A 12,751-nucleotide genomic window follows, 5' to 3' on the forward strand; every position below is an offset into this window, starting at 1 on the left:
TTGTTTGCTTGAAAATGAGTGTATTTGGTATGTTTTAGGGCTTTTCTCACATGCATAGATGCCCTATAAATAGAAGAATATGTATTTTTTTAAATGTATAAACTTCATTTCAGAACACAATTTTCCATGGCAAATGATTTTGAGTAAATACCTTTGACCTGAAAAACGCCAACTTACATTTAAGTAAATATGATGATACCAATAATTTTAATGTACAGTGAATAATACATGCAACCTGTTACCTTGCCATGTGATTGAAAATGTCACCTTGAAGACCTTCAACTCTCAGCATGACATTTTAAAAAACTGATGAAGATATCATAAAGCCATATATCTTAGAGACCCATTTCACTTCTAAACATTAACAATAGGGTTTTGGCAAAAACACTCTTCAGTATGTTGAATTGAATATTCTCATGTTTACATCTTATATACTTTCTTGGCTTTATAATATCAGATCCTCTATAGGAAAATTTTTTTTTAAATATTTCATTTGCATGCATACCATTTTTGAAGGTAATTCATATTTCTAATTTCTACTATATTTTGCAGAATGATCAAAGGAGTTTCAAAATCAAGAAGACAATTTTTTACAAACTTTGATGGAAAAGATATATTTAAGAACAGAATTTCATTTTAACTTTTAGGTAAGTCCCTTTCCATACTGCTAATGGAATTCTTGGTATTTTGTGGAAAAAAAGCTTTGAGCTGAATATATCTTTTTGCTGCATCTTTCATCTTTTCATTTCTTAAGCTATAAATCATAGGGTTCACCATTGGCATTAAAAAGTAATTCAAACCTCCAATAAAAATACGTCCGTCATATGAGAGTCCATCAATTTTCATCCCTGCGTACACAATTGAAGCAGACACATAATACATCAGCACCACGGTCACATGTGAAGAGCACATTGAAAAGGCTTTAGCTCGGCTCTCCGTTGTTTTAAGTTTTAAAACAGAAACTATAATTCTGATATATGTCCACAGTACAAAAAGTAAGGGTACATAATTCACAAATAATGCAAGACCAAAAGCCCCATTGGCATGATCAGTAATGTCAGCACAAGCCAGGGAAAGTACAGCTGGATAGTCACAAAAACAGTGCATGATTTTATTTGAAGCGCAGTATGGCAGTTTTGAAGCTAATATAATAGAAACTGCTGGAATTAGAAACCCAAGTATCCACACGGTGGTCATTATGACCATGCATTTTTTCAGATTTATTATGACATTATAATGTAAAGGCTTAACAACTGCAACATATCTGTCATATGCCATCGCTGCCACCAAGCAGTTTTCTGCTGAACCAATAGAGATTATGAAATACATTTGTCCAAAGCAAGTAGCAACCAAAATAGTAGTTTCATACCCAGAAAGAACTGCAAGAAGTTTGGGAATAATTGATATTGCCATTAGCATGTCTAAAAGGGATAAATTACAAAGGAAAAAGTACATAGGTGTGTGAAGCCTGTGGTCCAGTGACACTAGGAAGAGAATAAGAAAATTTGCAGTAATCGTAATTAACAGGAGTATGAAGAATCCTATGAAGAGTAACACCTTGTAGTCCTGCAGACCCGGAAAACCCACAAGTTCAAAGTGTGTGAAAGATGCAGCTCTGGATCCATTCATTTGCATATCACTGAGATCATACTGAAAGATAAAGAAAGATAAAAGTGTACAGCATGTTATATAAGACAACCCTTTTTAATTTAAAATGTGTTTTTACAAATACAATGGAACCTGTGCACCTGCCTAATTTCAATATGCGGTAATGGAGCATGCATACTCAAATCATATTATTTTTTTATAGGTAATGCTGGCACACATACTGAATCACATACTGTATAGACACAGCTGTTTATTGAGAGATATGCACTCAAATCATGTAAGGATTTTTTTCTCTGAATCGCCTACTTTTTGCCTCTTACATTCTGAGTTGTTATTTTATGTAGCCTACAGAGCCAGGTTCACACCAAGTGGCAGCATGGTGCAAAACTGGTTAAAGATGAACATAAGAGTTAAATTGTAATTTGTACACATAACAATATATCTGAACTGCACTGATTGCACTGCATTGTATTGTTTATAAAGTCCTTTGATTTCGGAAAGAGCCAAGGCCACCTGCACATCAATACTAAGCTCACAGTGCCAATCAACACTCCTCACAGTGCACTTTCTGTGGTGTGGCATGTGTATAAATGCTAAAAAAATTACTGAGAAAACAAAAAAGGCAGATTATAAGATGAAGCGCAATGAAACAGATAGAAGCACCACAAACAAATTATTAAAGTTTATAGCACATGCTGATTATAAGTGTGGCATTCTTTCAGTGATGCAGAACAGAGACATAAATTCACATCTGGGTATCAGCCTTCAATAATGTCAATTCTACCAGCATTTGAAGAAGCCTTTTCAAAGTAAAGCCATAACTTTGGGACTAAAACTTTGGGTCAGGTGAGCATTGAGATCTAAAGATATTTATTTAAACAAAGTAAGGAAAATAAAAAAGGGGAAAATTTTTAAAATAGTGAAAGAATGTATGCAATTGGGTGACTTTTTCAGTTATTGCGTTTTAGATGCCTGCAGAACAGTGACAGCAATTCACTTCTGGGCATCAACATTCAATAATGTCAATAACAATGCTTGGTGATTGCTTTCCGAGGTGAATCAACGCCTCTGTTCCTGAAGGCTGACATACAGAAAGACGAGCAGCAAGATGAAGCACACAGCCGGTTCACTTTTTAAATGGCTGAATCTCACAAAAATGTTTTCCTTTTTGCTTTTTGATGCCTAAAATGTCATGGATACACTGTTTTGCTGCATGTGTGCAATCTCAAGATGTGGATCCAGTGGCTGGTTTCTGGCATAGCCACTCATAGGCAATTTCTTAAGATGGCTTATTTTTGCCCCCCACCCATGTCTTGCCAGGGCACTCACTAAGTGGGCAGTAATAATAGATTATAATATAATCTGTGTATTTTCTTGCCGATGTAAAGACATACTGTTGAACTACAAAACGCAAATACAACATTTTCATTGTACAGCTGTGATGACAACATTTGAAATAATCCACTCAAACTGTTATACTCATTCTTAGAAGAGAGCATGCGTGCGTCTCCTTCATACACTGCACTGACTGAAGTGAGGAGAGAGGTAGGAGAGGTTAGGAGCAGGAGCTGATACAGTGCCTTGCCACACACACCACACGACAAACCAACTCAGGACCCAGATTAGGACCCGAGTGCAGCCATGCAACGGGTGACACCTCAGCACCACACTACTTCAAATGGAGTGGAACATTGTGAAGTTTTTATGGTGGCTGGAGTGCCAATTCACCACCAACCCCCAAGTTTTTCCCTGCAGGTTAGAGGGCCTACATGGAGGGATGGATGCAGATTAATGTCATACCCAGGAAGAAGCAATTGCAGGTTAAGGGCCTCGCTCAAGAGCCCAACAGAGCAGAGTCCCTTATGGCATTTACGGGATTCGAACCAGCAACCTACCGTTTCCCAGTGCAGATCCCTAGACTCAGAGCCAACACTCCGACCTTGTTTTCATTGCCAAATCGAGACCCCAAAGATTCATGAACACTGGCCAGTCTGCCCCCAGTTCATACTGTTTCAGCATGTCAATAGCAAATACCTGGATGAAAGCTAAACAGACACTTTATCTGCATCTGATTGTTCTCTTACTGGACAATCATTGACCACTGTAAAGGACCGGCGTACTGTCCACATGTTTATTTCTTGCCTTACACTCAGTGACGCTGCAATAATCACTCATTCCCAGTGACCCTAAAGTGAGCTGATTAAATTTACCCCTCAACACATGCAGGATTAAATGGAAACTTATGACTTTTGTTCAGTTCTTTTCACTTGATTGTACACTACACTCATTGCAGTAACTGAGTAAACACAATACTTCTGTGAATTAATGCAGTAATTTTTTCGGTTGTAATACAGTAATGCATATTTGTTTTCAACTACATTTTTGACATTTTGTAAAGAACATTGAGCTACATCGTTTGTATGAAGATGTGCTATAGAAACAAATGTTGTTGTTCTTCTTCTTAAAGTAACATGTTACTGTTAATGCGTTACCCCCAACATTGCTTCTCACCCCTTGAATGAAGGGTCATCTGCCTTTGCAAGTCAAACTGTGACAGAAGAATCCAAGAGTTCTGTTTGTGCCATGTGGGTCACATGCATTAAATGTTGTTGATGATGCTGCTATATATATATATATATATGTATATATATACACTAGGGTGTTCCCCCCTGCTTGCTTTGCTCGCCAGCCACTTCATGTCTCTGCTGCTTGCAATGTGAAGAGGGGGGCTGAATGCAGGTCTCTCCTCCGAAATCCCCTCTTAAACGGTGATACAATGAGAAACAAATACAGGTTTTTTTACCTCCTCTTTGCTAGATCAGCTGCTGGCTTGCTGCTGCTGCTGTACTGTGTGATCTGCATTTCGCATGGCGCTTCAAACATTTAAAAGCCTGTACAGCAACTGTCTTACTTTTTGTCTTTTATTTCCAGCCCCAGGCATGGTTAAATTTCTTGGCACAAAGTTCCGTCTTGATGTGATGTGAGATGTGAGTTCTTGATATTTTTTAGTTTATAATTTAAAAAACGGAATAAGAATCTGACAATCTAACAACATCACATTAAAGTTTGATAAATTCTGAAAAAAATGATACCAAACATATATATGTAGAGTTTAAAATAAGCCCAATTTAAAGCATAACAATAAAAAATGACATTAAAAACGTCACCATTGCACTTTTCAGCTTAGGATTTTATATCTATTTAGAGTATATATATATATACACTAGCATTCACAATTTTGGTATAACTCCAAAATTTTTATGTTTTTGACAGAAATGTGTACCTTTTCTATGAAAATTCCATTAAATTGATTTTAAAATATAGCCAAGACATTGTTTCTAATGGCAATTACTGTTTGAAATGACTGATTTTTAATTTACTATTCACATAGGACTGCAAAGTCCCATTTTCAGCAATCATTCCTTTATTTTCATAATGGTCCAGTACCTTACAACCCATGGAAAAATAATTCCCTCACTTTTTTTGAACAGAATAACATGTTTCAGTGGTGCTAATGCAATTACAAAGGTTTCTCTAATAACCAATTGGCACATAAACATAAATAATAAGGGGTGAGCTAAACACATTTACCATTAGGACACTGAAGACATGTCTGTTGAAAATGGGTTGGTCATATGTGAAAAATAAATTAAAAATCAGTAATTTCAAGCTGTATTAGCCATTGGCAACAATGGTAACGTTTTTGTTGTTATTTGAAATCAATTCAATGGTATTTTAATAAGAAAAGGTATTAAATTCTATCAAAAACATTAAAACTTCTGGGTGATGACAAACTGTTGAATGTTAATGCATATAAATATATATATATATATATATATATATATATATATATATATATATATATATATATATATATAATTAAAATAATAATACAGTAGTTCAACAAAATATGCAAGAGTATAAAGTAATAGGAAATGATAACAACAAAGCCAACACCTCCACATACCTGATTCATTCTTGTGTTCCACTCACTCCTGACAGTGTGATGATCATCAGTCACACACAAGGCAGTGTTTATTCTTGTAATGGTTTGGGTGTTTTAAGCTTTCACAGAAGTCTCATTGGTATTCAGTAAATCTCCACCAGACAGCATAATTTGCTTTTATGTCTCCTCAACAGCATCAACAACAACAAAATGAAGGTCTCCAGACATAAAGACATACTCAGTAGAGAATTAACACCAGACAAGAGTGCAATAAATGAAAATATTTATTTTTGGCTGCTGAAAACATTTTTACATTTTTATATTAATGATTAAAAAGTCTGTATGGAATTCAGAAAGATGAACATTTAGCACAACATGTATAAGTACTTATCTGAGGACCTTCATCCTACAATATAAGGTTAGTTTAGTTTATAAATGCAGCATCTTCTGCTTTTCAACAACTGCTATAAACCAATATTCTTTCATATATTATTATTAAATTTTAAGAAAAAAAAGTACACTTTTTGATTTAGTCAGCTGGATCATCTGTTTAATTTTGAGCAGCCACATGTGAGCACTTAGGCACTAGTCAAAATCATTTCTAGAAATAAGGAATAGACCATTAAAAATATACTGATTTTCATTTCTAAATACTAAAAGCCAGATGGGTAATCAAATGTCATATTCAAATAAAACAAGAGTGATAACCAAAAATGAAAGCCTGAAGATCAGCTGTACACCTTCAAGCCCACATGTGTGAAATTCAGAGCTAAGTTTGAAGCCATCTTTGCCAGTTGGCTGGCTGGGCAGGCAACACAACCAGGGGGGTATTTTCCGTACGTCGCTTAAATCATCTGAGATCAGATGCCTCATCTTGGATGAGTTAATGCCAGTGAAACTCATCCGGGATAAGTCGGTTTTTCAAACGCAGCCGCGTAGTAGATTAGTTTAGCTGGATCTAATCATCCAAGATGAGTGCGTGTGCCTGCACTGAGTGAAAAGCCCATATATATTGAATCTAGAAAACATGACCAGCAAGTCTTTGATAGGCTGTAACAAAATGACGAAAGAACGGGCGCATTTTTTTTTTTCACACAAGCAGAGCAAGACCTTTTATTTGAAGGACATGAAGAATTTCAAGATTTAATATGCACAAGGGGTAACACTGCAAAAGCAGCCAAACCAGAAAAGACGGCTGGCAAAAAGTGGCCGATAAATTAAATGCGTGTGCATTGTACTTACTGAAAGCAGCGTTTCATTTCCTATGAGTCAGAATAATTATTATTTAATATGTCATAATTCCAGATCAAACGTGAGCACAAGGAGAACATGGGAACAGGTTAAAGTGAAGTACAAGAATATACTTCAAACTGGTAAATATTGGTATATAACTATTTAAAGAATTGTTGACATAAACAATCATATATAATGTAAAGAACATTAATTTTAAAGCTAATAAGAAGGCAGACAAGCAAAAAACAGGAGGAGGTCCATGTGGTCCAGACCTAACCCCTGCAGAAGAGTTGTCTATCCAGCAAAATGCCCATCGCCCTGTTTCTGAGGGCATTCCAGGACAAAGCTCCTCCTCAGAACCAGTGGCACGATGCAGTGGTCACTTCATCTCAGGTAAAGGATGGTCATTGCATATATTTGTTATCAATGTGTGCCATAGGTAGGTTCCATATAGCCCTCTTTTTTTGTTGGGTCAGTTGCAGGGAATGTCATATCCATAGAACCTGTGTCTGACCAACAAGATATTGACAAAGGTCAAATATTTGATGAAGACACTGTGTCTGATTATTCATCAGGAGGACAGGTACATTTTCCAAATAATGTTTGTTATCAAACTCCACTGTGCCCCAATCACATTTGGAAATCCTGGGTAATGAGAATGTTAGGCTGATTGTGAGATTCTTTATGGAACTGTGGGTGTTTTTGCCTGTGTATTACCTACCTGCAATGGCATGAAACGCCTCTTTTGTCTGCACACGCAGGTGTCCAGAAAACACAATGAAAACCTGAAGGAAATATTTCAGAGCCAAACAGACTTTACGACTTGCCTGGCAAACTGCACTTTTACATACATTTTCTGCATCGCCTACAGTATATAAAAAAGTGCCACTTGCAAAACACCTCAAAGTAATGCCTACTGTCTGTGTGGTTGTGAGAGCCCGACTTCGCAGAGTTTGACTTCGAATATAAGGTCCTAATAAATTTTTGAGGTACAATATTCACCCTCAGCTAAAGCGGTATCTTTTGAAAAGAATTTCCTCCGGGAGCAATAAAGGATCTTGCCGATTGTGCAAAACCCTCTCTATATGAAATTCTCTTCTTATAATTTGCATACCAATATCAATTGGTCGCTCATTCATGAACGGCAAAGTCATGACTAAATGAATTCCACGCACGGACACTGATTAAGTGTGTGAGATAATCCTTGTTTACATCGAACAAACATGCTCCGAGTAGGTTTGAGGATTAGGATGTGTTGCTATGACAACACATCCAGCAAGAGTTTCGAAAAACCAACAGATCCAGGATCACGGCAAATCGTCTAACAATTACATACGGCTAAACGAGTAATCCGCGTATGAAAAATACCCCCCAGGTCATTTGCTTGTCAGTTGGCTGAACACAAAATTGATAATGTTGACCTCTCAAAGCACCAGTGCACTCCTGCTGCTTGATGTGAATTATAGTCCCCACATTGGCACTGGTTTTTGGGTTGCTCCCATTCCATTACAGCCCCTCACCTCTTCATCTTCCCAGTAGACCATATAGCCTATATTATAGGTTGGCCCACAGCAACGCACATGTCAAAGTTGTAACATCCCACCCCTAGTTTTACAACTACTAAATTATGTTGTCATTTGATCATCAGATAATTTAGAAAGGTCTAAGACCCAACCTAAAAATATGTCACAGCACATGCCTGACTGGATGTGCAATGTTATAGTGTTTTACTTTCTCAATACTTAACAGTAGATTCTGTGAAGCCTACGAACATATTCATAATTATGAACCACCTTAAATTCCCTTTTACATCCTCATCAACGTCTTTGTTTTGCAAATGTGTCGAACAGCAATGGCAGTAGGCAGCCTGCTCACTCATCCCTCACTGAGGCAGCTAAAGTCTAGTCAGACGGAAAGTTCCCAGAGCTGAACTCTCTTTATCTGGGAGTTAGGTGTCTGGAATTGTATCAGGTAAATAATATATCATTATTTGGAATACATTCATTTCATGTGTGTTTTGTGTCTGCAATGATCTGTGTAAATGTAGGATGACAGGAAATGTGAGGCAAGAAATGTTGAACACATACCTAAAATAGAAACTTTTTTCATGTTATAGTAATAATTGACAAAATGCTGACGTGAAGTGTATAATGTGTGAAGTCTAATAAACACTTTCACAAAAGGTATAACAAAACAAGTGTGCTTTTATTCTATTCAAGAATATAATCGAAGAAAGAGAAAATTTCTTTTATTTTGTATCGACTGATAGTTGGGCTTCAGCAACATGACAATTGTGCAATTTCTTTTTCTTCTGTTTTATTCTTGAATAAAAGCATACTTGTTTTGTTACACCTTTTGTGAAAGTGTTTCTTGGATATTTGGGCTTCACATTTCCTACATTTCACGTCAAAATGATGTTTTTATTACTATAACACATGAAAACATTTTTTGTTTTAGCTGTGTATCCAGCATTTCTTGCCTCGCATTTCCTCTGTCATTTTATATTTAAACAGATCGTTGTAGACACGGGACACACATGACATGTATGTATTTCAAATCACGATATTTCATTACCTATATAATTCCTTACAAATGCATCTTCAGATAAACACTTCAACACAGACTTCAGCTGTGAGGATTGCAACAGCATGCCTTCATCTGACTGAATGGGGAGTAGTCAGCCTGCGTTCTGTTAAACCCACATTTGCAGAACAAAAGTGGGCTATTAGCACAGTGATAAGGAGCTATGAGCTTCTTGGTGTATGTCAGAAAACGTGAAAGAGGTCAGGGACAACAAAAAAAATCGTAAGCTTCAGGGATTCTAGTGTTAATACTGGAAAGAGTATTATAATGATGGTAACGTTTCAATGTTTGATTTTTGACACTCTGGCATGTTTAGTCACCTCTGAATAGGATTTGACTATCACTTACACCTCTACTTTGCCAGATGTTTGAAGAAAGCTTAGATTTCTCCATCTGTTCACACCAAATTCTACAGGTACACAGTGGACTCCATCCTTGCTGGCTGCATAATATACTGATACAGGAGCTGATAAGTTTATATCATAAATCACTGAAGAGGACAGTGAAAGCAGCACAGAATATTAGTGATACCAGGCTGCATTCTGTTCAGAACATAAATTACAAACACACACTGCCTTAAAAAGGCAAACAGAATTATTAAATACCTCAACCACGTTGCTCAATCACTTCTCACTCCTTTCTTCTGACATATGACATTCACACTAGCTGATTCAGTTTCTATGTATATGTCTATATAAATAGACAGTTATGACAGGAAATACTTAATGTAATTCTCCTAAACTTAATTCTCCTAAAATAACATCAAGTTGAGTTTTGAAAGTCCTTAAAGTCCTACTGTCCTCCACACTACTTGGTCACTTATTCCATGTGTCTGTGATTCTCTGTGTGACGAAAGACTTCCTAATGTTTGTGTGAAGTTTACCCATAACAAGTTTCCAACGGTGTCCCTGTTTTCTTGGTGAACTCATTTAAAAATAATCGATCCACTGGACTAATTCTCTTCATAATTATAAACTCTTCATCATGTATCCTTTTATTTTTATTTTGCTTAAACTGAAAAGGCTTAGCTCCTTTAATCTGTCCTCATATCTCATCTCCTGTAGCCCTGGAATCAGCCTAGTCGCTCTTCTCTGGACATTTTCTATTGCTGTTATGTCCATTTTGTAGCCTGGAGACCAAAAATGCACCCAGTACTGCACATGAGGCCTCACCAGTGTGTTATAAAGCTTGAGCAGAATGTTCTTGGACTTGTACTCCACACATCAAGGCCCTATATAACCTGATATTCTTCTAGTCTTCTTAATTGCCTCTGATCACTATCTGGAAATTGATAGCTTAGAGTCTACTACAACTCCTAAATTCTTCTCATAAGGTGTACTTTTCATTTTCAGACCTCCTATTATTTATTCAAACGTAACATTTTTACTTCCTACATGTAGTACTTTACATTTACTGACATTAAATTTCATTGTCCACAAATCTGCCAAAACCTGTATGCTGTCCAAGTCTCTGTATAATAATTCAATGGATTCTGGGTTATCTGTCAATCCACCTGTCTTGGTATCATCTGGAAACTTAACCAGCTTCTTATTTATATTCCTATTCAAATCATTTATATATATTAACACCACCCCTAACTTCATCCTTCTTATATACATGGTATATATAAGTATCTTATGTACAGAGGGATACTAAAAAGAACATTGTTGACGCGTTGTTGGCTTGATAATTAGCTAGCAAAACACTTCACCATAAGTAAAGTAAAACTGCACTAAGGTTGATGTGTGATATTGCTGTGTCAGTTGCAAATGTATACAAAGACAGATGTCAAACTAATGAGCTCACAATTAGGAGTGTTGAATGTGATGAAACTGTGAATGAAACCTCTGTTGCAGTCATGTGATCAAAACCAACAGTAAAAGAACTGAACCTGGCAAGTCTGGGAAATGAACTGCTGCAGCTGTCTTGACCAACTTGCATTAGATTTTACATCCTGTGAAAGACCAGCCTCGACACAGACAGACACGGACTCCAAATCTCCAAAACACGCACCATTTATTTTCTTAGTCACACACAGCACAACACAGTGCACAAATTACCACACTAAACTCAGTCCTTTTCCTTCCTTCACCCGCCTCCACTCTTCTCTTGCAAGCTCCGTCTACGGCCACCTGACTCCGGCTCCTCGAATGGAGTGAGGCAGCCCCTTTTTTCCGCCCCAGATGTGCTCCAGGTGTTCTGTGATGGTCTTCCGGCAGCACTTCCTAGTGTGGCAGAAGTGCTGTTGTCTTTGGCTCAGGAACCATCCAGGCGCCCCCTGGCAGTGGCCACGGACCCCCACAAGGTTGAGCTTCCCAGCTCCATATCCATGGCCCTGATGGAATCCAGGAGGCTGCCCTCTTGCGCCCAGGGAAAGATAGTGCCATGTTCCAAGCATCCCAGTGGGGCAAGGTCCCTGGTCGTGTGCCACAATCCATATATATAAACATATAATAACTGTCAATGTGTAAAATTAGGCATTGTGTAGAATGCCTAGGAAATCTATAGAATGTCAAAAAAGGGTTGTAAAAGTGTGAAACAATTAAAATTTCAGACATTTCCTAGGCATTCTATGCAATGCCAAAAGACAGACTGGCAAGTCATTCTGTTTAATGCCTAGGTATTATGGAATTATATACTATGCCTAGGGAAACTATATACCATATTAAAGTAACACAGACATTTCATGCTTTGCCTAAAAATGTCACACATTCTATAGAATGCCCTGGCATTCTATACAATTCCTACTTTTCACATATTGCCAGTAACATATATATATATATATAGTCCATCCATCCATCCATTATCCAATCCGCTATATCCTAACTACAGGGTCACGGGGGTCTGCTGGAGCCAATCCCAGCCAACACAGGGCACAAGACAGGAAACAAACCCCGGGAAGGGTGCCAGCCCACCGCAGGGTGCATAAACACACACACACACCAAGCACAATTTAGAATCGGCAATGCACCTAATCTGCATGTCTTTGGACTGTGGGAAGAAACCCACCCAGACACGGGGAGAACATGCAAACTCCACACAGGGAGGATCCAGGGAGCAAACCCGGGTCTCCTATCTGCGAGGCAGCAGCGCTACCATTGCGCCACCGTACCACCATATATATAGTTACTCAGCATGTTTAGATTACATAATATTTTATCATGTTCTGCCAAGATTGCTTTCTCTCATCTGTCATTAACCTGGGTTCAACTCAGCTATCGCATGACTCAGCCGTCTTCCCATTGTCTTCTTGACCTTGGTCTTTGTCAGAGTTGAGTGAGCACATCTTAACACTAGAATCCTATGAAATAGTGGTAATCCTGGGCCACCTCCTTACCAGCATCTTTGTTTTGCAAATGTGTCAATCTGCAGGACAGCAAG

The 12,751-nt window shown here is 37.7% G+C and overlaps 1 protein-coding gene across 1 annotated transcript; it reads right to left on the reverse strand.

The window, feature by feature from the left end:
- Window positions 1-636: 636 nt before the first annotated feature.
- LOC127527582 (olfactory receptor 10A6-like) lies at window positions 637-8,331 on the reverse strand. The gene is made up of 2 exons (XM_051926688.1): window positions 8,308-8,331; window positions 637-1,650 (listed from the first exon to the last, which is right to left on the reverse strand). Exons 1-2 carry the CDS (start codon window positions 8,329-8,331, stop codon window positions 637-639), a joined length of 1,038 nt encoding a protein of 345 aa, XP_051782648.1.
- Between the last annotated feature and the right edge of the window lie 4,420 nt (window positions 8,332-12,751).

Source organism: Erpetoichthys calabaricus, chromosome 4 (genome assembly GCF_900747795.2).
Source record: "Erpetoichthys calabaricus chromosome 4, fErpCal1.3, whole genome shotgun sequence".
NCBI lineage: Eukaryota > Metazoa > Chordata > Cladistia > Polypteriformes > Polypteridae > Erpetoichthys > Erpetoichthys calabaricus.

Excerpts from the sequence above, each read along its gene's own strand:
- LOC127527582 (XM_051926688.1), bottom strand. The coding sequence starts at position 8,331 with ATGGTCTACTGGGAAGATGAAGAG. Across the intron at positions 1,651-8,307 it reads TCTACTGGGAAGATGAAGAG|TATGATCTCAGTGATATGCA; the intron begins GTGAGGGGCTGT and ends TTTATCTTTCAG.